The sequence below is a fragment of the Pempheris klunzingeri genome, chromosome 13 (assembly GCF_042242105.1).
Source record: "Pempheris klunzingeri isolate RE-2024b chromosome 13, fPemKlu1.hap1, whole genome shotgun sequence".
NCBI classification, from domain to species: Eukaryota; Metazoa; Chordata; class Actinopteri; order Acropomatiformes; family Pempheridae; genus Pempheris; species Pempheris klunzingeri.
In genome coordinates this window covers 12,299,582-12,326,763 of record NC_092024.1, presented here as the reverse complement: position 1 = coordinate 12,326,763, position 27,182 = coordinate 12,299,582, and the positions used below count along the sequence as shown (strand labels likewise).

Genomic DNA, 27,182 nt, shown 5'->3' with positions numbered 1-27,182 from the left:
GACAATGTTACACCGCAGAGCCTCGATGGCTCCTCCCACTCCTGCCTCCGCGGGGACGCGCAGTCACATGCCTTTCACATCGGGGACGCGCACAGGAAACGTGAGCGTTTCACCAAACACGAAATAAACTGTAATTTTCAACTAAAGTTACAGTCTGGGGTAGTCAAGACTAAGTCTATGACAACAAATACACATTAACCTGGCTATACAGATTGAAGTGCCATTTATATCTATTTTAGTCTCACAATAACACTCCTATCATGTCCCCTCAGTATACTTTATTCTCTGTAGTCATACTTATGCTTAAATGACTGGGTTTGTAGGTGTGTTTTGTTGATAAAGACTACAGGACACACAGGGGCATAGGGGACATTCATTACTGTCCTTCTACCTTGGGTGCCGTTTAGTCTGCTCTTCAGATGGAAAAAAACTAAAGGAAGAAAAAAAAGAGAAATAATATAACCAGTCCAGGTTGTACCCTGCCTCCCACCCAAAGTCAGCTGGATTGGCTCCAGCCCCCCTGTGACCCTGAAGGATGAGTGATGTAGACAATGGATGGATGGTTGATAAACTTAGCAGTTTTAGATGTGCTTTTACCAATGCTCCAATGTTTTCGCATCACCGAGACGTGTACAAATGAGGGATTTCAACTAGAAACCACTACACAGTCACTGGCTTAGAAATTGTTTCAGTCATTTTCCTGAACTGGTTTGAAGATTTCTGTCCAGTCAGGCTCCTCCTCTCTTACCACCATGTTTGGCCCACCATATTATTCATGCCGGCTGTGATTCAGCTCTTGCGTTGGCAAAGAAAAATCTTTCCTAATCCACACATCACAGCAAAGTTCGCTTCCCTTGAAATGATTTCTTTGCCATACTGTCATGCAGTTCCTCATCTGCTTTAGCACATGTGGGCTGACAATGGTATTTAGGCAAAGCTTTGGTTATCACTTCCCAGAAGAGTTGGCTGTGAGTGGTGGAGCTACAGACTTTGACAGACAGGCCTTTTGTAGCTTTGTTATACCTTGTGAGTATAATTTTAAGGCTCATGATCCAGAGTGTGAGAAAACCAGTGAAAAGCACAGCATATGCAGTGTATGGCTCTTCTGGATTCATCTGGTTCTTTTTTTTGTTTAACTGTTTACAACTATACTCAATATGAAAATTTAGTCATGCTGATTAACTTTTAGTCTGGAAAACATTGTTATATTCAAGGTTATGCAAATCATCTCTGTAAGAGCAAACTGTGCCTGTGTAACATAAAACAAAGCAAAAATATGAACACCTTCTGGTGTGGCACAACCTCACAGGTTCAATTAAAATACACTGAAAGGAGACTGCTGTGTGGTAACACCATAAACACACCTTTGAAAGGGAAATGTTGACACGTACGGGAAAGATTGCATTGTGATTGTAATAATGGAGTCAGTGTCTTAATTCTTGTAGCCAATTCCTATACAGGGTAAAAGTCATGACCTAATGTAACAGGTACAGGCTTGAGTCCTGAGAACACACGTAAACACACAGAACTTAATATATGTTGATGCAAAACTCCAAGTAATAAAAATCAAGTTTTCCAAAGGGAATTACTTAGGTAATGTCAGTGCATGGACTCTTTTTCACTATTTGTTGCTGCTTTTGGGGGCATTACAGGCAGGACAGCAGGGTCAAACACTGATTGAATCAAGCAGTGCAGAGACACTGCTGGCAGCCATCAGTAAGTCTCAGTAATGAAAGCTGAGACAAGGCTCTTAAATCTTTCTCCTCATTCAGACATTACCCGAGGAAAGCTGCCAAACGGGGCCACATTATTGAGTAAACAAAAAGTCGAGTCATTTAATTCAATGTCCCATTCTCTGTATGGCACACACCAGCCATGTTTGCAAGAGAAGGTTTGGCATAGATTAGTTGGCTGCCGTTAAGTCCCTAAGATCAATGCACTTCTAAATCTTAATGTAAAATAACATTTAAGGTGAATCAGAGACTTAGGAGGAATTGAAGCACAAAAGGAAGCAGTATTAGTCTCCACTGGCTCAAATGTAGTTTTTGTAAGTAGACATAATTTTGCATTAGCTGAGTAGCTCTTGGTTTTGTGCTGCAACAGCAGAGCAGACTCAACTTATACAGGTTTTTTTAGCATCTGCAGCCACCAATTTACAGTATTTAGCAGCACAATCCTCTACAGGACAGGGGGCTGAAGAGATAAACAGATGTGATCTGGTGGCTGTGGGCTTCCTCCCTAAAACGAACAGGAAGAACCTATCTCCGCTCTGCGAGGTCTGGGCTGTTTGTGTCTGGCCGGGTTCAGCATAGGGCACACGAGATTCCTCATAACTTTCTATTTTTCCTTCTGTTGTTTTGCTTTATGAGTTTCAATTTCTATAATCAACAGCACACACTGCACTGCACACAACAATTTCCTCCAGGATAAATAAAGTCATTCTTATTCTTATTCATGCTTCTTAAAAGTGTCACAAAAGCATCGCTCTTCCTGTTTGAATGAAGGGCGACAGTAATGACGCTGTGTGGTTTCCTGTTTATTCTCTACTGGCTTGTGATGACAAGAGGAACTACTAAAGGCCAATGCTACTGTACTGCAGGGTTAAAGCTTGCTCTCTCTGTCTATCTACCTCTTCCTAGGTTCTATTTTATGTTCTCACAGAGAGGGTGGTTTAAGTGTTCAATATCAATATTCAATAACTTTCGATTTGCATGTTGGAAAAGGTCCCATTACCCTGACAGTCTGCCTACGGTACTAAAGGGTTAAAAGGCCCTGTGATTACTGAGGGTAAGAGTGTGTGTGTGTGTGTGTGTGTGTGTGTGTAAGGAGAGGGCAGCAGTCTCAGTGATAACTGTTACTCTTGTGAAAACTTTCATTCTGGCAACACCATACTAGCACTCTTCTCTCAGCCAGGGTGTGTGATGAAATCGCCAAAATTCTGCATGCTTTACAGTCAGCCTGAATCACCACAGTGCTTTCACCCCAGATGAAATCTTGCATCATCCTCAACATGTTTGTCTGATCAAATTACAGTCAATTGTGTCCAAGTCATTGTGACCAAGTCTATGCCAAGTGTACAAATCACCTATTATCTGAAACTTAAAACAGGCTTCAAGCTGTGAGTGTTTAGTTAGATTAAAAGGGGTGATTTGTTTAAATTTTTTAGATCATGTTGAGCACAATATACTGCTGTTTTTCAAGTGTCATTTAAGTTCTATCCTTTTATTTTGAAAGTGGAGAGATTCAACTCTTATTAAGCCAATGTTTGTGGGTCTGCTTGTAAATGTTTTTCTTCCACAGTAGGGTCACATCATTGAGAAACTATTTCGTCTGCTCACTCAATCCTTCCAGGATTTCAACTGGCAGCTCAACTTTTCTGGGAATCTCTGGAAGGCTGGTTCCTTCTTTGGACACTGCTAGAGCTAAAATGAAACACAAACCTTGCAGTTATGCTTCAAAAAGTGCTTTTTCATTTGAAGTACCTGGAGGCGAACTCACCCATGTACAAGAGATTAAATGTACAATAAAATTTTGACGTTGTACATCTGCTGTCAAAAAACACATCAATATGGCATTTACACCATTTCCACACAGGCACTTGCATGAATGTGTATAAATCAAGCCACAACATTGTAAAAACTGAATGTCATTTCAAAAGCTGATCACACGCAATTTTTTCGGGAATTACAGAAGTGCTTAAGAGTTCATCAGGTGCCACAGTTCTTGTCGAGCATGTGTTTGGCTGACTCCTTGGTACTTAGCACCCTCATGTCTCTGGGGAATGTGACAGGTTCAAACTGTATGTGCCATTGGGGAAGTGTCTGAAGAGTGAGACAAGTTCAGGTGATTGGTGGATCAGTGAGGAGACTCTTAGCTCTCCAGCAGTTCCGGCGAAGTGAAGGAGAAGTTGCGGAACTCCTCCTGATTGATGGAGGGGATCAGAGGGTCATCGATGGGCGTGAGCGTGGGCTCTTCCTGAGTAAAATCTGGGTCGAAGTTGTTGACGTCCTCTGGTGTTTTCTGCAGAGGAATAATATTATATATAACTATTGATTAGCAACAACATTTTAGGAAAAGTAAAGTCAGAGCCACAAGGTAAGGCAAAGTCAAACATTACGTAATGTCTGCTGAGTGTCTTCCTTATCATTTATACACACACACACCCACCCTATCATGCCATCAGTAAAGTCATGTGACTTACGATCCTGGGCTTGAAGGGTGGCTCCATTTCTCTACGATTTAGTTTCTCCCAGTCAATGCCAGCGAAGAAGGCGTGGCTGGTTACAGCGCTTTCTCCACCCTCTGAGGCCACACAGCCCAAACGTCGGGCCGGGTTTTTGGTCAAGAACTGCGAAAAATAAGAGACAGGTGAATTCACGGACACTTAAAGACTAAATGAGGAATTACAAAAATCTGTGAATTATCAATAAAGTAAATGTAAGATAACACACAAGAGCAAGAACTACAAAGAAGGATCAAACACTGTGGAACCAGTGTTTCAGCAGATTATTTCTTTATGAATGAGGAAGTGTGACGCATGTCAACTAGATCAGACTAGATCTTTCTGGGAGTAATGCCAAACTGGACTCGAGCCAAGGTGACATCTAGTCAACCGCCGCCTCATGCCGTAGATCGTGTCTGGTGCCTCCCACAATGCTCCAGTTGGAGAGAGACTTCAGCTCGGTTATTCAGCTGATGTTGTGCACAATAAACAACAGAATCACCTGTTGTTCCAAAGTAGAAATGAAGCTGAGGCCAGAGGCAAACACCCAAACAGGACATTCTCAAAATTCAGTTTGTTTTGTTTGCTGTAACTTGCCTCTGGGAGAAAATGAAAACAGCAAATGTGTTTTGGACAGCTCTGTCTTGGCAGGGGAGCCTGAGCACACCTTAGGGCTGGCGGTGACATTCAGACTAAGCCACAACAAACTAATGAGCCTCTGTCTCCACGGTGACCGTGTCCATATTAACCAAAATTCACTGGACAAAAACTTTTAGAGGCCTAAACAGCAACACATACCACAGCAAAACAGAGGGAGAGAGAGAAAGACTAGAGAGATGTTTGGACTAAGAAGAGGAAGATTAGGAGGAGGGCTTGAACTTAAACAGTCTCTGTTGGTCTTGCATAGTTTAGTCCTAAACACACATGCTTCACATGCTGTTTGTTTCATTTTCAGAAGCATACAACAGTTTGGTGATTTATCAACCAGCTTCTAGGCGCTTTTTTCCCCTCAGTTGATGCACAAATACCATAATTAATCAAAATAACATAGACTAATGTTGTGTTAAGGCATCTTTTTCAAGGAGGGAAAAGACACATGACTGTTCAACGTTCATGCTGTGTAATGGAGGGATTTGCAGCTGCGAGCAGGATTTTGATGACCCAACTAGTAGCTAACGGGCTAAAACATATTTAAAAGACACATCAGCACAAGAAATGTGACCAGCTGGGGTTAATCAGTTCAGGAGCTTACGGACCACAAAACGTAAGCTATTCCACTCAAATTGATGCCATCTTTCCGTGGCTACACGTCAGCTATGCCATCCTCTGCCCCAGAGCTGCCATGTCAGCATTACTGCATCAAGAAGTCACTTCTCCACTACAGCAGTGGAAAGATACAAAGAAATTAGAAATGAATACAAGCGCTGAAACGTTTAGTCAATTATTCGATTAGTGACAGCATTTCTGATTGATTCTGATTAATCATTTTGGTCATCTATGAAGCAAAAATATCAAATATTTGTGTTGGTTGGACAAACAAGGCAATTTGAGAGTGTCATCATGGGGCCTGAGAAATGGTAATGGGCTTTTTATACTGTTTTCTGGTAAATAATAGAATAAATGATTAATTGACTTAAAATCAACAATGAAAATTATCTGTTTCAGCCCTAAATAATTGCTTCATTTGATTATCAATGTCCACCTATTAATAGAGCATCTTATAACAACAAACCAACCACTAACCCTGACAACTGAACGCTATGAAGTTGCTCACAGGAACAAGGAGATTGCATGGATCAACCTTCAATATAAATAGTGCAGCAACATTCAAATCCACTCACACTGACATGCATCTTTACATAACACGTGACACCGGCAGCAGTGACACAAATCACCAGGGCAGATTGGTCTGGTGCTTCCTCAAGCATGCTGGAATAAGAACAAGGATACGAGGAGGAGAACAGGGTGCAAAGAAGGGGAGGAATGGAGGGAGGAGGCATTGCTGTATTTATAGCTTGTGTGCTGTGGCTGGGCAGTGGACCATGCCTTAATATAGTTATGTAAGAGACCCGGGCCAAACAGCTGGCTGGCAGAGCTCCACAGGGCTGCCAGTCACTTTGTGGTCAGAGAGCGTCAGTCAGCCTGAAGGACAACAAATAACAAACCCTCACAGACATACAACTTTGATATCTTGATATACCACACCACGGCTCATGTTACCTTGTCCAGGAAAGCAGGGAATTAGCCGTTTAGAAAATGTACACACAACTTATTGTTTTTTGTCTGGTCACATATCCAGTAAGGAATTGATTTCCTCAATCCTTAGTTCAGTTTATAAAAAGCTTCAAAGACATTTCCTGCGATTGTATGATGTGAAAAAAAAGTCAGGCAGAGGAAATCTGAGGATGCTAAACATCTGCCAAAATGACAAAGACCACAGCAAGACCTGGTTTTCATCCAGCTTCATCCATCATGCAACTTTGAGGCATTTTACAGTTGATGGACCTCTTACTGAGAATGCAAAAGTAAAAGACACAGACTCACAGCTTTGAGTATATTCACTGCGTCTGTGCTGAGCCAAGACGCATAAATGATCTCTTCATTGAGGATGGATTCAAAGAGGTCATCTTCATTCTCTGCCTCAAAGGGGGCATGTCCTGAGAGCATCTCATACAGTAGTACCCCGAGAGCCCACCAATCGACAGAGGGCCCATACAGCATCTCCTGCAGGATCTGTGGAAACATGTCACAGCATGCCATTAAAGTTAACCAACCCAGCACAGAGACTATGAGAGAGTAGATGTGTTGGATTAGTGTGCTGCCAGGGAGGCTGCACTGAGGAGCAAGTGTTAAGGACAGCAAAGAGGCCTTTCATACATCCAGACACACAGCCTTGGTCAGAGAAAAATCTCTAAAACATGAGCACACAGACCAACTTAATCCCTCATTATGAAAACTGAGCACGTCTGTGAAGGCACATTCTGATGAGTCGATCTGGGCCTGTCAAGTCGACAAGCTGACCTCACAGGTATGCTGCCATCCAGTCAGGAGGGAGTTAGGAGTGACGGGCACTGACCGCAATGTTTGTTTTTAGTGAGGTGGTGTGATGGGAGAGGGGATGGAACTGGGAACTGCATCATGTGAACTCAGAAGACCTGAGCTGCAGGGAGCTAAATGTGGAATTTATTATTTGCTGTAACATGTTAATATTAAAAACTAAAATATATAAAAACATCACCAACATTTCTGAAAACATCCTGTATCGCATGTGTGGTGGATGAAGAGTCATTATTAGGGACTAACACTGTATGTGTATAAAGTTACGGTTACTGACCTCGGGGGCGATGTAATCCGGGGTCCCACAGAAAGTTCTTGTGGTCACACCTTCAAATATGCCCTCTTTGCACATGCCAAAGTCTGCCAGCTTACAGTGACCGTCTTTGTCAAGAAGAACGTTGTCCAGTTTTAAATCCCTGAAAGGCAAGAAGCAGAACATGAGATATTTGTCGTAGGGCATTGCTTTAGACATACAGTGGGGCAAAAAAGTATTTAGTCAGCCACCAATTGTGCAAGTTCTCCCACTTAAAAAGATGAGAGGCCTGTCATTTTCATCATAGGTATACCTCAACTATGAGAGACAAAATGAGAAAAAAAAAAAATCCAGAAAATCACATTGTAGGATTTTAAAGAATTTATTTGCAAATTATGGTGGAAAATAAGTATTTGGTCAATAACAAAAGTTCATCTCAATACTTTGTTATATACCCTTTGTTGGCAATGACAGAGGTCAAACGTTTTCTGTAAGTCTTCACAAGGTTTTCACACACTGTTGCTGGTATTTTGGCCCATTCCTCCATGCAGATCTCCTCTAGAGCAGTGATGTTTTGGGGCTGTCGCTGGGCAACACGGACTTTCAACTCCCTCCAAAGATTTTCTATGGGGTTGAGATCTGGAGACTGGCTAGGCCACTCCAGGACCTTGAAATGCTTCTTACGAAGCCACTCCTTCGTTGCCCGGGCGGTGTGTTTGGGATCATTGTCATGCTGAAAGACTCAGCCACGTTTCATCTTCAATGCCCTTGCTGATGGAAGGAGGTTTTCACTCAAAATCTCATGATACATGGCCCCATTCATTCTTTCCTTTACACGGATCAGTCGTCCTGGTCCCTTTACAGAAAAACAGCCCCAAAGCATGATGTTTCCACCCCCATGCTTCACAGTAGGTATGGTGTTCTTTGGATGCAACTCAGCATTCTTTCTCCTCCAAACACGACAAGTTGAGTTTTTACCAAAAAGTTCTATTTTGGTTTCATCTGACCATATGACATTCTCCCAATCCTCTTCTGAATCATCCAAATGCTCTCTAGCAAACTTCAGACGGGCCTGGACATGTACTGGCTTAAGCAGGGGGACACGTCTGGCACTGCAGGATTTGAGTCCCTGGCGGCGTAGTGTGTTACTGATGGTAGCCTTTGTTACTTTGGTCCCAGCTCTCTGCAGGTCATTCACTAGGTCCCCCCGTGTGGTTCTGGGATTTTTGCTCACCGTTCTTGTGATCATTTTGACCCCACGGGGTGAGATCTTGCGTGGAGCCCCAGATCGAGGGAGATTATCAGTGGTCTTGTATGTCTTCCATTTTGTAATAATTGCTCCCACAATTGATTTCTTCACCCCAAGCTGGAGTGTGACTGTTTGAGGTTGTGGACAGGTGTCTTTTATACTGATAACGAGTTCAAACAGGTGCCATTAATACAGGTAACGAGTGGAGGACCGATGAGCCTCTTAAAGAAGAAGTTAGAGGTCTGTGAGAGCCAGAAATCTTGCTTGTTTGTAGGTGACCAAATACTTATTTTACCGAGGAATTTACCAATTAGTTCATTAAAAATCCTACAATGTGATTTCCTGGATTCTTTCCCCCCATTCTGTCTCTCATAGTTGAAGTGTACCTATGATGAAAATTACAGGCCTCTCTCATCTTTTTAAGTGGGAGAACTTGCACAATTGGTGGCTGACTAAATACTTTTTTGCCCCACTGTAAATGCAAAAAAAAGCAAAGCCTGCAAGTTAATCAGCTGCCAAACTCCAATTGTCTCAAGTCAACAGCTGCTAAAATGTCAAGTTTGTGCAGCGTCTCCAGCTGCACCCTGTTGGTGTATTTATATCTGACGGAGGTAAAACTTTGTGGCAAGGCAAAAAGAAAAGGTCTTCTGAGGACAGTGAAGCTTCTGTGGCAGCAGGAGACGCAGTCAGTCAACTCCCTGACCATTAAATGGCAGCCTGGAAAAGTCTGACATGTTCAGATGAACGCTTCGGCTGGCCAGAGGGAAAAAGTGTCTTGATGTCAATATTTATTCTGCTTCCAGAAGAGGCAAAACTTAAGCTTTTCTACTATCAAATAAAAATCAAAGTATCATCAAAGGGCCTGTAGTAGAGATGAATGGAATCAATTCCTCGCTTTCTAGTTTTATGTTATTCCATCACACACTTTGTTTATTACAAAGGTTAATAGACTGAAAACTATTTCATGGTGTTCTGTGTTGTGAAATTGATGAATGTTGAATGTTGGCATTAAAATGACTCACTATAGATAATATTAAAACACCTTAGTCTCCACAGAAACAACATATAAAAGAAAATTAAATGTATTGTAATATGAGAAGAAGCATCGGCCCCAGTGCTGACTGTGCATGTGGATGCCACCACAACCTCCGTGTTCATGTCAGCTGGTGCTTTGTCCTCTGACAGAGATTAAAGCTGCTGAGGGGGCTCTGGAGTTGAGCTCTAATCTGTGATCAGGTGACCCACCTTCAGACCAAGGTCATTTCACAGAGATTGACTGAAGTTGGACAGAAGATACTGTCTAAAAGCACAGGCTGATGCTGAATCAACATTTGGGAGAAGTACACAAGTTTAAGAAATAGCTGATTTCTTTATTTCCTGTTTTTTTTTTCTAGGACAAAAAAAGTCTTAATGGATCCTGAATGATTTCCTCAACCAAGAAAACACACACAGAAATTCTGAATGTAAAAAGGACAGGCAGACTGCTGTTCAAACAACACTGATTTGGTTGGATTAATCTGGTTTGCTCTTCTTTACCGTATGTTGACTGCCCCTCACAGTCTAACAAACAGGCCCTAAGGAGAGCTGACGTTTACACGTCATGACCAGTCAGCTGTACAGCACACAGTTTAGAGCATGTAAGGGCTTAATACAACTGGAATAATTCCGGTCACTTCCGGTCGAGTGAACGCTGGCGCGACTTGCTGCCGCTGCTCGCCGGTAACTTTTAACTGTCTATAACTGTGTGTTGTACGGTGTCCTTGAGTGCCTTGAAAGGCGCCTATAAATAAAATGTATTATTATTATTATAATAAGACAGTGAAATGGACTCCAGTGAATGTATTCATGTTTAAGTGGGGTACTGTGATTTTTTAATCCTGTTATATGGCCACTTCTGCTATTTCATAAACGGTTTTATGCTCCAAAGCACCAGTGCTATACACTTTAGTATACATGTGTCCAGCGTGAAATTAATCCCTAACCCAGGCCGTTCTACCACCATGTCCTCATCACTGAGCGACACAGGACCACACACCAGCGTGCAAATAACCTTCTGCACCTGTACTGCTTCATCCACCCAACACACCACACTGGAAAGACAAGACTGACTATGACTTTGAACCTCTTTCCATGGGAGGTGTGGCAGTTTGGCTTCCTCATTAACAACTGGGACATTGACAACATAAAGGTGCTGAACTTTAGCTCACTCCAAGGACAACTAACTGGGTAAGAAACAGAGTTGCGTTAAAATGAAAATTTCCAAAGAAGAGGAGAGGAAATGCTGACAAACGCTGTGACGCACTGACCACAGTCAGAACAAGACATCTCAGTGTCTGAGTGTAAGAGTGCATCTGGACAAACTGCCACGGCCTTCTGAAATCTATACAAATACATGTAAACATAAGGTTATACCCCTGAGATACTAGTCACAATTTAAACAGGATGAAGTAAAGTGCTCCTAAAAAATTAGATTTGGGGATTAAGTTATTGGATTTGAAAATCCCTCCTAACATGGTTTGGTGGTGGTGGGGATAAAAATTAGACACCACAACAAAACACCTCTCTGGCACAGTCCCTGCATAACTTTACAAGCTTCACAAAGGCAGCATCACAGGGATTTGTACCAGATTGCATGGCATTGACTGGCTGTTCATGCTAGTGCGTTCACTTACACTTTTAATTAGCTCTCCTCACTAAACAATTCTTAAAATCAGACAGATTAGGTTCAGACAGTTTGAGAGGATGTCTTCATATGTCAGTAACCTTTTATCACAACAAGATGCTTTTTAACTTCTTTTTGAGTTGGACAGTGACACAGACACACTGTGGCATCAACTGGGAAGCTTCAAAGCACAACCTCAAGCTAAAAGAGCCACACAGAGATAACTAATCCAGTCATGAGAAGACATGCATGTTACACAACACGGTGACTGAGGCTACAATTTTATTTTAAGCAGGCGACACGAGCTCTGCTCTCCATACGCTGGCCTGATGTGCAAGCTGCTATTTGGCTTGTTATTTTAGTTATAGCATGCAAAGTGCGTGTGGCCTCTTAAGCTAACAGCCATGCTTTGTGGTGCAGGCTGACACAGAACACAAGGACCACTAAATATAACTTTAGCTCACATGATGCACCCTTCCTTATCATCATGCACTGGCACAGAGCCCACCGCCCTGCCACACATTGCTCCCAGCCAGTACAGCATCCTAAAAAGGTCTTTAAGAATTGACTTGAATATCTGATGTTGGAATACTGTAATAATAATAATAATAATAATAATAATCACAGTATTGTAGAGTATGGACATGACCATGGACTCAAGGGAAATAAAGGTAACAATGAGTTTAAAAAGAGCTGCTTGGAGAATTTCATCTTCATTAGGAGATAACTTCAATAGTTTGAGAGGATGCCGGGATGAACGCACAAGGGCAAACTCAGTATACGTTTGGTGGATTAAAAAACCACTGATATTTCAGTTGAAATGGTGAGTGAGGTAATAATGGCTGGATCTTAATGGCTGGTGGAGGTTAACACATCTATCTTAACGGAGTACCCCAGATTTTGTATTTCACTTCTGTGTGGTTATATGATTAGCAAAAAACAATTAAACAAATGGTTGACAAGGATGCAACAGAAGCCAAGACACAGGATCCTGAATTTTAGTCCCAAGCATGGGTCCACAACCCTAAAATTTAGTTTTTTCTTTCCTGAGACTGTTCCTCTCTTATATATGCACACATTATTCCTTACTGGGATAGCCCGGTGTGTTAACGAACCATTGTTACACGGGGGTGACTCAACACCCATTCACACCATGATTCATGCAACTTAATGTCTTACATGATGACTGGGTAACGACCCACATAGGACCCACCCAGGGCCTAACAACCCTAACAGTGTTTATATGCCTGACCTCCCTATCACTCAGTTAGAACTGAAGAAGCCTCTTGGATGGGAGGCGAAACGTCTTCAAGTACATTTAACAAGTCCAGCTGACTTTTGCTCAACTCTTAAAGAATAACTATGACCTGGATGACTGAGAATCTTCACAGACATATGCACACTGGTTTTCTGTTCAAACTTTGTAGTCTTCAAACCTAAACTGATATATAAACTGATATAGACTGATAGACTGATAATATATTATCCTCTAAGATTTGATAAAGCATGACAATATATTGCTGTTTTTTTTTTTTAAACAGGATATGAAGTTTTCCCCACAACAAATAAACTGAAATTAATCTGTTAAATATGCGTTGTTCTCCTTTACCAAGCAAGATATTTAGCCACCAAAACTTATTTTTCTTAAAACAAGAAAACAATTTAACTATATATGGTGATAAAATTCCACATATTTCAACTTCAGTTTCACGAAATTTCTGGAGACAAGCTCAATATTTTGAGACAAGATGTGAAGGATCTTTGCAGTGTGAAGAATCTGACATCTCAATGATAATATCAAATTCTTTAAAATGCTATTCTTACTGCAATTAAGCATTAGTTTAAGCTCTGGAGCTCTGGAATAGTTCTACTCTATTTGACACAGTGAGTTTGTTATTTGTGTTCCCTGATTCAGACCTGTAGATGATGCCTTTGCTGTGCAGGAACATAAGAGCGGAGGTGATCTCTGCTGTGTAGAAACACGCTCTGGGCTCTTCAAACTTCCTGGACTTCTGGATGTGGAACATAAGATCTCCACCATTCACAAACTCCATCACAAAGAAGAGACGGTCCTGGGAAAGCAAAGAGATGACATTTACATATGTGCACAAACCACAGCGGCTTCACAGAAGCTCCTGTGTTATTGAACAGTCCAAGAGGCCATGACCATGGACGTGCTGAGATTGCTTCAAGGATGATACATGTCTGTTTCTAATAAATTTCACATGACCGTTAAATTAATTCCTATGCAGCTGAAAGTCACCGGGGCAAAAAACATACTGATCAAACCCATAAATCTTTCTTTCTCATTACAGGCGATGGGTCGATGTGATCTAGAAAATGACGGGAAAAAAACACACACACACACACACTGCAGGACAATGTGATGTATAGATCTGTCCACAAAAGCCTTCCTGAAGAGATTCGGGACCTTCAGCCACAGCATCTGTTAAACCCACTCTGTGGGTGGTTTGATATTTACTTTGAGATTACATGTATAATGTTTAATTATAATAATGTGACTACACAGGCAAAGCACATGGTGCTCTGTGTGGGGTCGAGATGGAAAGCTGTGGGAATCATTAAATTCACACTAAAACAGCTTCTGGGTTGTTCAGTTCTATTGAGTCTTCTTGAGTTATAGCATCTTAAAATGACATTCACGGTAATAATTAAGATCAAGGGTACAAATTACCATTTTATCTCACTGTTTTGCTTAAATTAAATTCCACAAAGAGAATTTTTCTTCTACGTGAACATGAAAATAACCACAGATGTCATTCCCTGGGATGGCATTTTTAAATTCCAGACAATAAATGGCTGCCTCTGGGTTTTCCAAAGCTTAGTTATCGTATTTATTCTTCTAAATGTCTGTGAAGCTGATGAGCTAGACCTCTGGTGGTGCAAGTTTAGACTTGCTGTTTAATGGTCAAAATGAGCAGCTGATGATAAATTGACAATTTTCTTCAGACACATCATTTGGTTAAAGAAAAAATATTTGACCACTTTATCTCATCACGTTTCCCTCTACTCATCTCCTCTCCCACTCAAAAATCAATTTTCAAAAATCACACCGGAGAAAAGCTCAAAACAGAGCCAAAATTACTCTTGAAAAAGTCCACATGTAATATTTCTACAAAAATAGTAATGTTATCATAACTTAATTAATAAATTTGAGGTGTTCATTTGTAGAAATGTAAATCAGGAGGTGGGTGACGAGATACCGGAAAGAAAGTGACAATCAGGTGGCGTGGTGGAACAAAAGCTATTCTGTTGTTGTGTGTGGGTCTGAATGGGTGGAGGGAGCAGTGTCACTGAGTCAATTCTTCACATCGTGATGCTCTATTTTCATCCAAGGTGAAGTAGGTCAGTGGCGGTTCAAACAACAAAGCAGATTAGGATTTTCCTGTCTGTGCCAGGATGAGCAGCTCTGCTAGCCGAGTCTCAGTCACTGGGAAACTGCTGCCACCTGCTGACTGATTCCCACATTACAATGCTGTGTCCAACGTCCACACTTCATACTATCAGTACGGGCTACAGCATGTCTAACTGTACCGTTTTTGTGGTTAGTATACCTAGTATTGCTATTTTGTACTGAGAGCTGCAACTCTGGAATGCTGCTACTAAACACAGAGGAAGCTAAATGTTTTCTAAAGATGTGATGTTTATTTGTTAGGTTTTCTGGCGTGGTCTGGCCTCTCTATCTGCTATTTTGTCATTTTCTGCAACAGTGGGTAGCTCCTCTATTCCCTTTGTGCAGTGTATTGTGGGGCATTAGTTTACATAAACAGCAGTGGATTTATAAAAAGAGTAACTTTTTTTCAGTATTAATTTTCGAGCTTTCCCATTGTCAACAGACTGGATACTCAATACCTGCTTACAATTAGTATGTAGTCAAAAACAATGTCCAGATTAAGTACTTATATGAATTCATTAGTAGGCAAGGCTGTATAAATGGACAAAATGTCACATAAAGGCATCTATGCAAAACGTAAGAGGGAATTGTAATTTATTACTACATAGTGTTTTTTTATATTGTTATGATACCAAAAAAGAAGACAAGTGGTATCAGTTGTATACTGAAAAGTAACATAAACTGGCATATAAGAGTGTAATGTTTTTAAATGATCTTTGCATGGTGCTTGTGTGCAAGTTAACACTTTATATTACAACAAAGATGCAGCCTTGTCTTAAGAAAGTAATGAATTACGTCACAAACGGATCTTGTTCTTCAGGAAGGCAAGGGAGGAAGTATTTGGTCTGAGATTAAAAAACTTTGGATCATTACCAATTTTCTAAAATGCTCAATAAACACCTACTTAATTGTTGTGAAGTGCATGTGTGTCTGTACTGACCGGTGTCTGGAAGCAGCAGTACAGCTGTGTGAGGTAGGGGTGACAGCAAGCCAGTGACAGCACCCTCTTTTCCGTCATGGTACATTCCACATCATCATCCTGCAAAATGATGTCCTTCTTCAGCACCTTGACGGCGAAAACCTGATCTTTGTCTTCCAGTCTCGCCAGCATCACCTGTAGATACGACATACACAGAGTGTGATAGATGAGTAAACACAGGTTTTTCCCAAATCAGCATAAATTCTGTCAGAACAGATGAGGTTTATTGGAGTAAATTTATTCTGGTACTGGAGCATTTACGCTTCATATTACATTCCAGTGTACAATAGATATATTCATATTCTACCATCTTCCTCACTCTTCAACTAACTCATCATTTCATTAAACAGAGCACCTTTCACTATCCAATCTGGTCATTCCCACCTTGCCAAAGCTGCCCTTGCCGAGGACTTGAAGGAACGTGAAGTCTGAGATGCCCAGCCGAGGGGTCTGTGGCTGACTTTCTGTACTCTCCCTCCTTTCAGAGGACGCTCTCATCTGACTGGCACTTTTGGCCTGTCAGTGCAAAAAAACAAAAACAAACACACTTCAGACTGATTAATGCCACATTTAAGTAAGATTAACACTCATTTGACTTATTCTGGAAAACTCAGCCTTTGTACCACTGAGTTGCGTTTCGAGAGTCCTCCAGCCTGCAGACCGATCTCTGCAAGCTTGTTGGCCAGCTCCACACTGTTGACCCCACAGCTAGGAGCGACGTTGCCTCTGCAGCGGATGTGAACGTTCATTTTACAGACTGAAGAGAGAAACCACACGGACAGGAACACTCAGACAAAGTAGGGCATTTCAGATCCTGATTTTGAGACACAAATGCTGACATGTGCCTTACTGTCACAGTGCAGCCCCTGCCTGACGATCCCCCACAGCAGTGAGCCACAGTGGTCACAGAAGGTGGGCGACTTGTAGTTGTGGAGGTTGAACTTGTGAGGGATGTTGATACTGAAGCCTTGGTTTGTGGGCTGCAGGGAGAAGACAAACTTTAAACTAATCACTATGTATTGCACTAGTATTCTCTACCACATGTGTATCTAATAACTTTGAATTGCCACATAGATTGTATTGTGAAACTGTTCAGTTCCTAGTATTGTCATAGTGAGACCTTGTTTATGTTAACTGCTGCATTTGCATCTCTCTGGAAAGGAAGAGAAACTTGTAACGCTCAGCTAAATATATTAACACAGAGCAGAAATGGCATGTTCAAACGCTAAAACGAGCAGAAATGTATTCATAGAAACATGTGAAATGAGCATGAGTGGAAAACTTTAGAGGAGTATAGTAGTGTTCTGGCCCAGTGGCCAGCTCAACACAGAAACAGGAACCTGTACAGTCTGCTGATCACTGCAGGTGTTAATCAGAGGGGTGTGTGTGTGTGTGGGAGTGTGTCTGCTAACTTCTGCACATCCTGTATTAAAAAAAAACAATAACAGCAAGAACATGTTTGAGTGCCTGAAAGGCTCTGACACACTGTTTACTTGAGGCAAGAAATCCTCCTTGAAGAGCATTGTTGTGTCGTAGCTGATAGTCAAACTGTTCTCACCTGTTCTTTTGCTGGCTTCTTCATGCGTGGGCACACAGTGACAACCTGCTGGTGGCATCGTTTGTGAACCACGCAGGTACACACTGAGGACACAACAGATCAAAGTTAAACTCGTACCTCATGTGTGAATGCGTCAAAAGGCAGAGAGACACAATAAAGGTCTGCTCACCTTGGCACTGGTAACCCTGCTTTCCAAAAACACCCCTATAAAGAGAGACAGAGACACCATCAGGACTCAGTTTACTGTTCATGCAGATACATGCGGGCAGCAGCGGTTCTTGCTCGACTTTCTCACCAGATGAACTCTTTGCAGTGAAAACAGAAGGTGGGTTGGCGGAGGAAAGTGGACATGAACTTGTGTCCATTGACCTGGTGGATCCTCCGTCTCACGGCCCTCTGCCGCTTCCTTGTAAATTGCTTGTAGGTTCTCTCTTGCACTATGGCGTCATCTGCCAGAGGAAATTAGAGCAAAAGTCTGTGTTAAGACCACAGGACTGCAAAAAAGGTGTGCTCCCTGAACAGCAGACAGACAAAGTCTGAGTCTGAGAGGGACTAAATATGGAATGAAATAAAACATCGAAAAGCAGAAAATCTTCATATTTTAGGGGCTGGAACAAGCAAATTTTCCAAATGTATGCCTGATAAATGGCATCAAACAAGGTGCACAACATACATTTTTATGTCGCAACTAAGTTTGAGACTTGAGCCTATTCATTGCCATCGCTTGACATATAAGACAGACAGAAAGTGGAATGATGTGACAGAAGACAGATGGAATAAAAAACAGGGATAAAAAAAGGAAAAAAGGATGAATACTCTGTCTTTAGACATTATATTGTGTAAATTTGTGTGTATATCTTTTTAGCTCTGTCTACATCTGCATGGCTTAGCTCTATGCCTATGTAAGTGTACTGGGGCTGTTTGTGAGGTGAAAACCACACATGCATTACGGAAACTGCTGAGCCCCCTCTATACCCCTCTGCAGATACAACTGTGGTGGAAGTGCAAAAATAGAGGCCTGTTTGTGTAACAGACTTTTAGCATATACACAACTACTTTGTTTTCCTCTGTAAACTGTCAATACGTTTACATTTTTTATTAACCTTTAGTGGAAATGGTATCGTTTTAATGTAAACTAACACTAAGTCATTTCAGTTTTGAGAGCTATGAGCTATGTAAGACATAGCAAAGAAGCAGCTCATTGCACAAAAACATTAATTTGAATATGATGATTCTTATAAATATCTTATTAGTAATTTCAACCAGACAAACATGCCCTTTCGTTGACAGGATGGTGCATTCACTGGCAATCGCTTGTAATTTCTTTATATTTGGCAGCTGACTCATTTCTCAGTGCTGTTTGCACCCACACTGAGGTTGACCAACACACAGATAATGTGAAAATTTTCCACTTCTCCTCTATTTCAGCAATAGTCACCTTTCAAATCAAATGACTGATACAGTATGTACACTATGAAAATATCCATATAAAAAGCTGAGGTTATCTCCAAAGTTTGGCGAGTAAATTGTGCTGTTTGCTATTAGTTTTGTGACAGTGTAGTGCTTTGCTAGAAAACAAAGGAGTAAAAACGAGGCAATTTCAGAGAGGAGTGCGAAAGCATTTTGGCAAAATGCTTTTAAGGGGTCAGAAAATACTGGTGAAATTAAACATCAGGGGGGAAAGCACTAAAAACCCTGTTTCTTTGAGCTGTATATCAATTAAATTAATTGATCAGAGAATAATGGGGCATGCAGTAGTAAATAAACACAGAACAATCATGTCCAACGTAAAATACTCTGATCATAAAAAAATAAATAAAATAAATATCAAAAAAAGACAGTAGTGAAGCTGTGAAGATGTCCTAATAGTTTCCATCAACTCAACTTCAGCATGTCCTGCATTTGTAAAGTAAAGTAAATAAAATGTTAGTGTTTCATGAAGTTCGGCAGGTAATGAGGCATGACGGCAGCAGTTTAAAAAAAAAGGGAACTCAGTCCCCACCTGATCAGACTTCTTCTTTAAGAGACCTGCAAGGTCACTTTCGCTCGTCTTATCTAAACGGCTACAACTCATCGGTTAAAAGACCACATACATGTCTGTGCTTTAGATGTCCTCAGTGTTGACGTCTAAGGAAAGCAAATCAACATATCTGGTACATACCAACCTACTCGAGTCACACACAAACATGCATGCACTCCTCCTCTCTTCTCAGAGCCTCTGTCATTACTCAGATGCATTCTGGGTATTAAATGGGGCTAACAGATAACAATTATTCAAAACAGTAGGCAGTGTTTCACAGTGATGTGTGAAAAGGAAAAACAGGAGAGAGCAACACGCTGCATTTCAATGTGCAGTAGTCGCCCTACCATCAGTGAAGGATCCAGTGAGCGCAATATGGACGTACACCTTGCCCTCTGGCTCCAAGTCCATCTGCAGACACACAAACACAAACACATAATTATATTCCTACATACACAAAAAGCTAATGAGAAACAGTACGGACAGATTAAGATCCACCGAATTTACACAAGGCCAACTTATTATATGAAATATGTTACACGTTTATGATATGTGGCATTCAAGCATCAGCCTCTCAGCTACAGTATGTAACTGCATATTTTTGCATTCTTCAGCATGTACATAATGTTGGAGGAATTTGGACACAGACAGACAGACGACAAAGCAAGTCTGGCAGGTTGGGCTGGTTGCAGAGGTTTTGGTGACATGATGCTCAGCTGAGAATGATGACAAATGTCCGAATACGTATTAAAAAAAAAAGTACATACAGAAGAGGGTCAGGGCAGACAGAACCAGATACTTCCTGCAGCAACCACCAAATGGAAACTTCGATCACGCTATGCTTAAATGAGGATCTATTTATGGTCCAAGCTACCACGTCTGGAAAACGCTGTCTGCACACAAAACCTTGACACATTAGGTGTCGGTTGCGACCACTCAGCAGGAGCATTTAGTGTAAAACGTTCATTTCGAGAAAGAGATCATTTCACTTCGTCTCAGACATCTCCACTTTTGTTTTCAGTTACCTGCCCATATCCTGTGTCTAGATCTAGACAGCAAGTTTGACTTGTCCACAATGAAGACTTCCCTTGTGTGCGTTTTAGCTTCTGCATTTTCACCCTTGCTTACTCTGGCTCATGGTGTGGTAAAGAGCAAACAAGCTGCAGTGCATTTCTAAAATTGCTTCCTCGCCTGATGAAGCTACGCTGTACAAAAGATGTCTGATGAAGTTCAAGTCTGTCTTAAAACATTATTCACATCCATTTGTACAAGCACAGAGTTATTGGTTTTAGTCAGATTCTCTCTTTGTGTTTCCATCCATCTGCTGCAACCCAGCGAATAAACACAAAGAGGGAATGTTGTGCTGAAAAGACAAGATGATCACAAGCCTCATGTTGGCTGTTGGCTTTGGCTTGACTTTTCACTTTCTAAAATACTACAGGTGTGGATGATGGTGTATTTTAAAAGCAGAACATTTATTGCTGTATCACAGAGGGGGAAGTTCATTTCTTTCTTTTTTTTTTTTTTACACACGGGGATGGGGCCCGTTTCACTCAAGCACAAAGTACCCTTTGCTGGAAAATGTCGAGGGGCCATATTTAACCCACTTTCAGTTTCAGCACTCCTCAGAGATAATCGCTTAAAACCCTGAGAAATTACCCAACACAGATAAATCATTGGTAATTATAGCAAAGTTGTGGTGAAATTAAAGAGTTAAAATAAGTGAGTATAGATGTCACAATGATGTGTCAGTGGGTGGGAGGCAAAGGAAACTGGCCTCATGTGTCTAAATGTCATATGGTGAATGATGCCATGATGTCAGTCCCAACAGTAACTTCACTAAAGTTAAAAGAAGGAGTTAAGTAACTAAGGTAAAGTGGGGTTTAGTGTATAAGCCATTAAAACAGTAAAGACTTGCAGTGTTTTGTGAGGATTAAGCGCATCAAACTGGCCGGGGGTGAATGTACTGAAGCAGAGCACCTGCATCAGAGCCAAAGGAGAACGAATATTTTAACAGGGAGCCCTTGAGCACCGATCAGATGGTGGGAACGCCGTGATAAACAGCACTGTGGGCGAGTGGAGGCTTGTGTCAGAGCCTTTGCTGCCTCACATGCGAAACAAACCAGCCCAACACCTTCAAATGTGCAACAGAGAACAAAAAAAACATTCACAGCTCAGATGTAGCAGATAACAACCTCAAGCTTGTGTCTTGAAGTGAGAAAGTCAAATGCACTAACAAATTACTTATTCTAGATGTGTGCAAAACCGTCTGAAATGTTATTTTTTAAACAATTTTCTTATCAATCGATCACCCTGCTCCATCCAAACATACGTTATTACCTACTCTCTACATCTCATACACTTTCTAATTAAGTGCATTTCTTTAAGATGTATTTATTAAAGTGAAACGTAAATGCTCCACTTTTCAAACATCAAGCCATGCTACTCTGAGACTCTTCCACACCGTACTGTATTGTCAAACTCCAACTTCGTAAAATGATTTCACAGGACACTTTGTTACAAAAATGCGCTTAATTGACAAAAACTGAATGGGCTGAAGAGAGAATTGTGCATGTGGTCAGAGTGTTGTGGTACATAGTTGATACCACCTCAGCCTGCTCCAGGCCTGGACAGGTTCAAGTTACATTCACCAACAGTCCTAGAGGGATGAAAGTAAGTCAGAAGAGGGAAACTCCACTGGGAAGGCACAGCTGTTTTTTTTTTGTTTGTGTCTGGAAGAAAGCGAGACTGAAGCAATTCCATACATAAGACATTTAATCTGAGCTTCAGTGTGGTCCAGTTTCTCCCTGATTTGCCATGTGTGCAGTGGAAGAGTTGAAGCGCTAAAGTTTAAAAAGACTTTTATGACTTTTAGATCAAGCAGGTATTATTAACGCTGCACCCTGGCTGCTTATGGGAGGTTGGAGGTTTTATCATCATACATTTGTTTGTATGGGCAGGTCAAATGCTGTGCAGGCTCAGGGCAGTGCAAGTTTGTTTGTGCATCCTGTGAGCGGAATTAACACCTCGCCATGGCAGTGGCATGTGCAGTTTCAGACCATATTTGCTAACGATCACAGTCTGACTTGGACATGTGAATACATGAGGGTGGTATTCTTTGGTTAGCCTGTGCTTTAACGGGCTGGTTAGATCTCCTGTCAGAGAGCAAGTGATCTCAGGGCAGACGAGGTAGTGTTGATGTTTTCAGACAGAAAAACAGTCAAAGACATGTGTAGTGACTACTGCGCCAGGCTTAATGGCATGTTTTGTGTTCTGAACCGGATTACTGATCAGCATGTGTCAAAGCTCTCATGGAAACACAATACTTATGTGTAGAGAGGAGTACCTGCGATGTTCCAGACTCTTTCTGTTGACTTTCCTAATCTGAAGCCATCTGTATGAGCTGCATTTAGCATGGCGTTTATCTGATTTGCAGCATTCTTTCAAAAATAAAATAGTATAAGTTTTGTCGTGGATGGAGTTTGAGACAACATGTCCTGGTATGAGAAAAGAACCAGAAAGAAAGATATAATAAAAAATATCACAGTAGACTGTGAAAACCATAAAAGACATAAAAAAAACATAATCCCTACTTTTGAGTGAACCCTTTGGCTCTTTGAAAAAACAACACCTCAAGCAAAGGCTCTGGTTTAAGAGCATAGGATGTACTCCTCAGTAAAGCTGTATTCAATCTAATTAGCAGGCCTAAGTAAACTTGGGGCCAGGTATTGTTCTCACCTATAAGTACTGGATGTTACTCCAAATATGAATAATAATATCTGGTGTCGCATGTTTTTTTTCTCCTCCCCCTCTCTCTCCTCCTGTTTTCCTCCCCACTTTCCCCCCCACTGTAAAAATGGAATTTCCCCTTGGGGATTAATAAAGTATATTGATTGATATATTGATTGATCAATGCTATGTCATGAGTATGTATACTAGGGATTGATGCTGATTGAATCTTTAGGTCCAGACACATAGCACACTGTTGTCAGTCTATTGCTATTGCAATAGCAGCTGCAATCATCTCCTTAGTTAAAGGATCTTATGAAATGACCACTTAATTATCAACAATTTCCAGAAACACACACCTGAGAAGTTGTTTTCAGATGTACTTTACTCTTGAAGTTTAATGCATGTGATGGCACATTCAGATAATGATAAGCTGATTCTAACCATGCACATTACCAGTGTCTGTGAGTGGTGGGGTGGGGATGGGTCAGCTGGGACCCAACAGTGAAGTGGTGCCCCAGGGGACCCTGAGAGGTTAATCCGGCCATGTTTATGAGGACTGGAAACGCGCTTGTTTGTCTTTAACTTTGTACTCACCCATCCCTCGAAAGTCTCTCCTGTGTTGGAGGTCTTGATGAGGTCCTCAAACTTGATGATGCAGTTGGCCACAAAGTCATCATATCCTATCGGGATGTCGTGGAAAACTGCCAGCTCGATCTGCTTCCCGTCGCTCACGTTCAGGCAGAACTCCTCGTTGAACGTCGGCGTGTTGGTTTTCTGTTTGGTGTGAGTTTGTCCGATCTTAAAGTCATCCACCTTCACCACCATGTAGGGGTCCAGGGCCGGGGAGGCTTTGTTGAAGATGACAGCGTGGCGGAGGGAGAAGGTTGTCGGCTTCAGGTCCACCGCCTCCCCGATCCGCAGCTTCAGGTACCCGTTAAACTTCATTTTTACTCCAAAAAAAAAACACTCAAGAAGCGACACAAATAAAACTACAGATATAAAAACACACTCAAGCTGACTAAGAACTGTGCCGTAAAAAATTCATACTTGTATATTTATGCTCTAACTTGGTGTGAACTCAACTTCATCCTAACTAACTAACTTTTGCAGGTGCTGACCACACGGTGCAGACAGTTACTGCGCTGTCTCGGTGTGAACCTGCTTCTTTGAGTTTCAGTAAGCAGGAAGACAACACACACGCGCGCGCGCGCCGGGGTCGAGGCACGAGTTCCGCATAACTTGTCAGACACGCACGCACGCAACCTGTCAGTGTTGGTTTGGTGTGTCACATGGTTGAATTTGTAGTTCCTGTTTAAACATAATACTACACTGACCATGATGCACCACTGAAGGTGTTGCGGTGACTCACCTGTTCTGTGAATGAAATACGACCACCTAGTGGTTGTTACAGTGAACTACAGTAAGGGACCACAAGGTCTTTCTTTCTTTCTTTGTAAATCTGACCTATTTTAAAAGCACAAAAACGTTATTCTATAGTTAAAAGCATAAATACAGAAATAAATAAAAGTAAAAACTGAAATGCATAAATTATTTCCATGAAAATTATCCATGGTTGGTTTTGAAAAGATAGATAGATAGATTAGCCTTTATTTATCCCACAGTGGGGAAATTCACAGTCAGCAGCAGTTCACACATACACAAATACTGGATAAAAGTATTAATATATAAAAATATAACAAATAAGATTTTAAAAAATGAGGAAAAAAGGCTGTTATTTTCGGGCTGAATGTCTTTATGAAAGCAACAAAACATTGGGATCCTGGTGGTCCAGAAAAGCTGTGTAATTGTCTATTTGAGGATTTTCAGTCAGGTTTTAGAGCGAACCACAGCACAGAGACAGCACTGGTGAAGGTTACAAACGACCTCCTTATGGCATCAGACAGAGGACTCCTCTCTGTTCTGGTCTTGTTAGACCTGAGTGCTACTTTCGACACCATTGACCATCACATCCTGTTACAGAGACTGGAACAGTTCATTGGTATAAAAGGAACTGCATTAAGCTGGTTTAAGTCCTATTTATTAGATCGATTTCAGTTTGTACATATTAACAATGAATCCTCTGTCCACACTAAGGTTAGACATGGAGTTCCACAAGGGTCAGTGCTTGGACCAATACTCTTTATCTTATATATGCTTCCTCTGGGTAATATTATCAGGAAGCACTCCATTAATTTCCACTGTTATGCAGATGATACACAATTATATTTATCAATAAAGCCAGATGAACACAATCAGTTGGCTAAACTTCAAATCTGCCTTAAGGACATAAAGTCCTGGATGAGCAGCAACTTTCTGCTGCTAAATTCAGATAAAACTGAAGTTATTTTGTTTGGCCCTAGACACCTCAGAGACAGCTTTTCTACTACCATAACTGCTCTGGACGGCATTAATCTGGCCTCCAGCTCCACTGTGAGGAATCTGGGAGTCTTATTTGATCAGGATTTGTCCTTTAACTCCCACATTAAACAGATTTCTAGAACTGCCTTTTTCCATCTACGTAATATTGCCAAAATCAGGCCCATCATATCCACTGATGATGCATTGGTCCATGGTCCATGCATTTGTCACTTCTAGGTTGGACTATTGTAACTCATTATTATCAGGCTGCCCCAAGAAGTCCTTAAAGACTCTCCAGCTGGTCCAGAATGCTGCTGCTCGTGTTCTGACGAGAACTAAAAGAAGAGACCGCATTTCTCCTGTACTGGCTTCTCTTCATTGGCTTCCAGTAAAATCTAGAATAGAGTTTAAAATCCTTCTCCTCACCTACAAGGCTCTTAATGGTCAGGCTCCATCATATCTTAAAGAGCTTATAGTACCGTACTACCCCACTAGAGCACTGCGCTCCCAGAATGCAGGCCTACTGGTGGTTCCCAAAGTCTCCAAAAGTAGTGCAGGAGACAGAGCCTTCAGCTATCAGGCTCCTCTCCTGTGGAACCTCCTTCCAGATTGGGTTCGGGGGGCAGACACCCTCTCTACATTTAAGAGTAGACTAAAAACCTTTTTGACAAAGCATATATTTAAGGGCTGGCTCAGACCTTAGACCAGCCCCTAGTTATGTTGCTATAGGGTTAGACTGCCGGGGGACTCCTATGGTGCACTGAGCTCCTCTATTCTCTATCCTCCTCTTCCTCTCCATCGTTATGTCTCATGTCAGTCAAATGTCTGCCTCTAACTTGCTATCTTCCCCGGAGCCTTTCTGTGCTTTCTTATCACTCAGGTTCCTGTTGATCCTGTGGATCCTGGTCCTGGCCCTGCTGATGTGGTTCTCTGGTTCCTGTGGGTCCTGGTCCCGGTCCCGCTGATGTGGTTCTCTGGTTCCTGTGGATCCTGGTCCTGGTTCTGCTGATGTGGTTCCCTGGTTCCTATGGATCCTGGTCCTGGTCCTGGTCCTGGTCCTGGTCCCGCTGATGTGGTTCTCCACCAGCCAATGGATGTGCGTCTGTCCAAGGCTACAGCCTGTCCGTCCTTGGGAGCTGGATCTCTCCTTCACTGTGGTGCTCCTGGAGGTTTCTCTTTTCCCACTGGGTTTTTTGAGTTTTTCCTTCCCGAAGAAGGAGGGTCATAAAGGGCAGGTGATGCCTCGGACCGATCCATTGGCCTCATCAACTGCTGGACTCTTTATTAGATTGTTTGTTTGCTTACACTTGTTTATTTCAGTGAACTTTGTAAAGCACTATGAGACACTCTGTTGTGATATTGGGCTATACAAAATAAATTGAATTGAATTGAATTGAATTGAATTGAATTGAATTGAATTGAATTGAATTGAATTGAATTGAAATTGAATTGAATTGAATCAGCATTCAGAGCGAACGGTTAACAAAACACTTTCTTGTCAAGGTCCATTCTGAGACAGCAGATTGGACTTCTCATCCACATTGGAAAATAAAAGGGAAAATTAAGCTTAAAGGAGTAGACCAGAGATTTCAGGGACTCAAAAAGGACAGCTGAAAAATCAGATGGTTCAAATTGGAGCAGCGGTGGCTGGCAATGGGAGGATCTGAATTTGTGACA

At 41.6% G+C, this 27,182-nt stretch overlaps 1 protein-coding gene across 1 annotated transcript; it reads right to left on the bottom strand.

Moving 5' to 3' along the window:
• Positions 1–3,176: 3,176 nt before the first annotated feature.
• Positions 3,177–24,310, bottom strand: prkcha (protein kinase C, eta, a). The gene is made up of 14 exons (XM_070841855.1): positions 23,742–24,310; positions 19,763–19,826; positions 17,691–17,844; positions 17,565–17,599; positions 17,396–17,478; positions 16,688–16,817; positions 16,461–16,594; positions 16,222–16,353; positions 15,799–15,972; positions 13,361–13,515; positions 7,557–7,695; positions 6,767–6,955; positions 4,202–4,348; positions 3,177–4,020 (listed from the first exon to the last, which is right to left on the bottom strand). The coding sequence occupies exons 1-14, from the start codon at positions 24,090–24,092 to the stop codon at positions 3,871–3,873; spliced, it is 2,037 nt and encodes a 678-aa protein (XP_070697956.1). The 5' UTR covers positions 24,093–24,310; the 3' UTR covers positions 3,177–3,870.
• Positions 24,311–27,182: the final 2,872 nt, after the last annotated feature.

Excerpts from the sequence above, each read along its gene's own strand:
- prkcha (XM_070841855.1), bottom strand. The coding sequence starts at position 24,092 with ATGAAGTTTAACGGGTACCTGAAGCTGCGGATCGGGGAGGCGGTGGAC. Across the intron at positions 15,973-16,221 it reads GCAAGGGCAGCTTTGGCAAG|GTGATGCTGGCGAGACTGGA; the intron begins GTGGGAATGACC and ends TCGTATCTACAG. Across the intron at positions 13,516-15,798 it reads ACTGCTGCTTCCAGACACCG|GACCGTCTCTTCTTTGTGAT; the intron begins GTCAGTACAGAC and ends TTGCTTTCCCAG.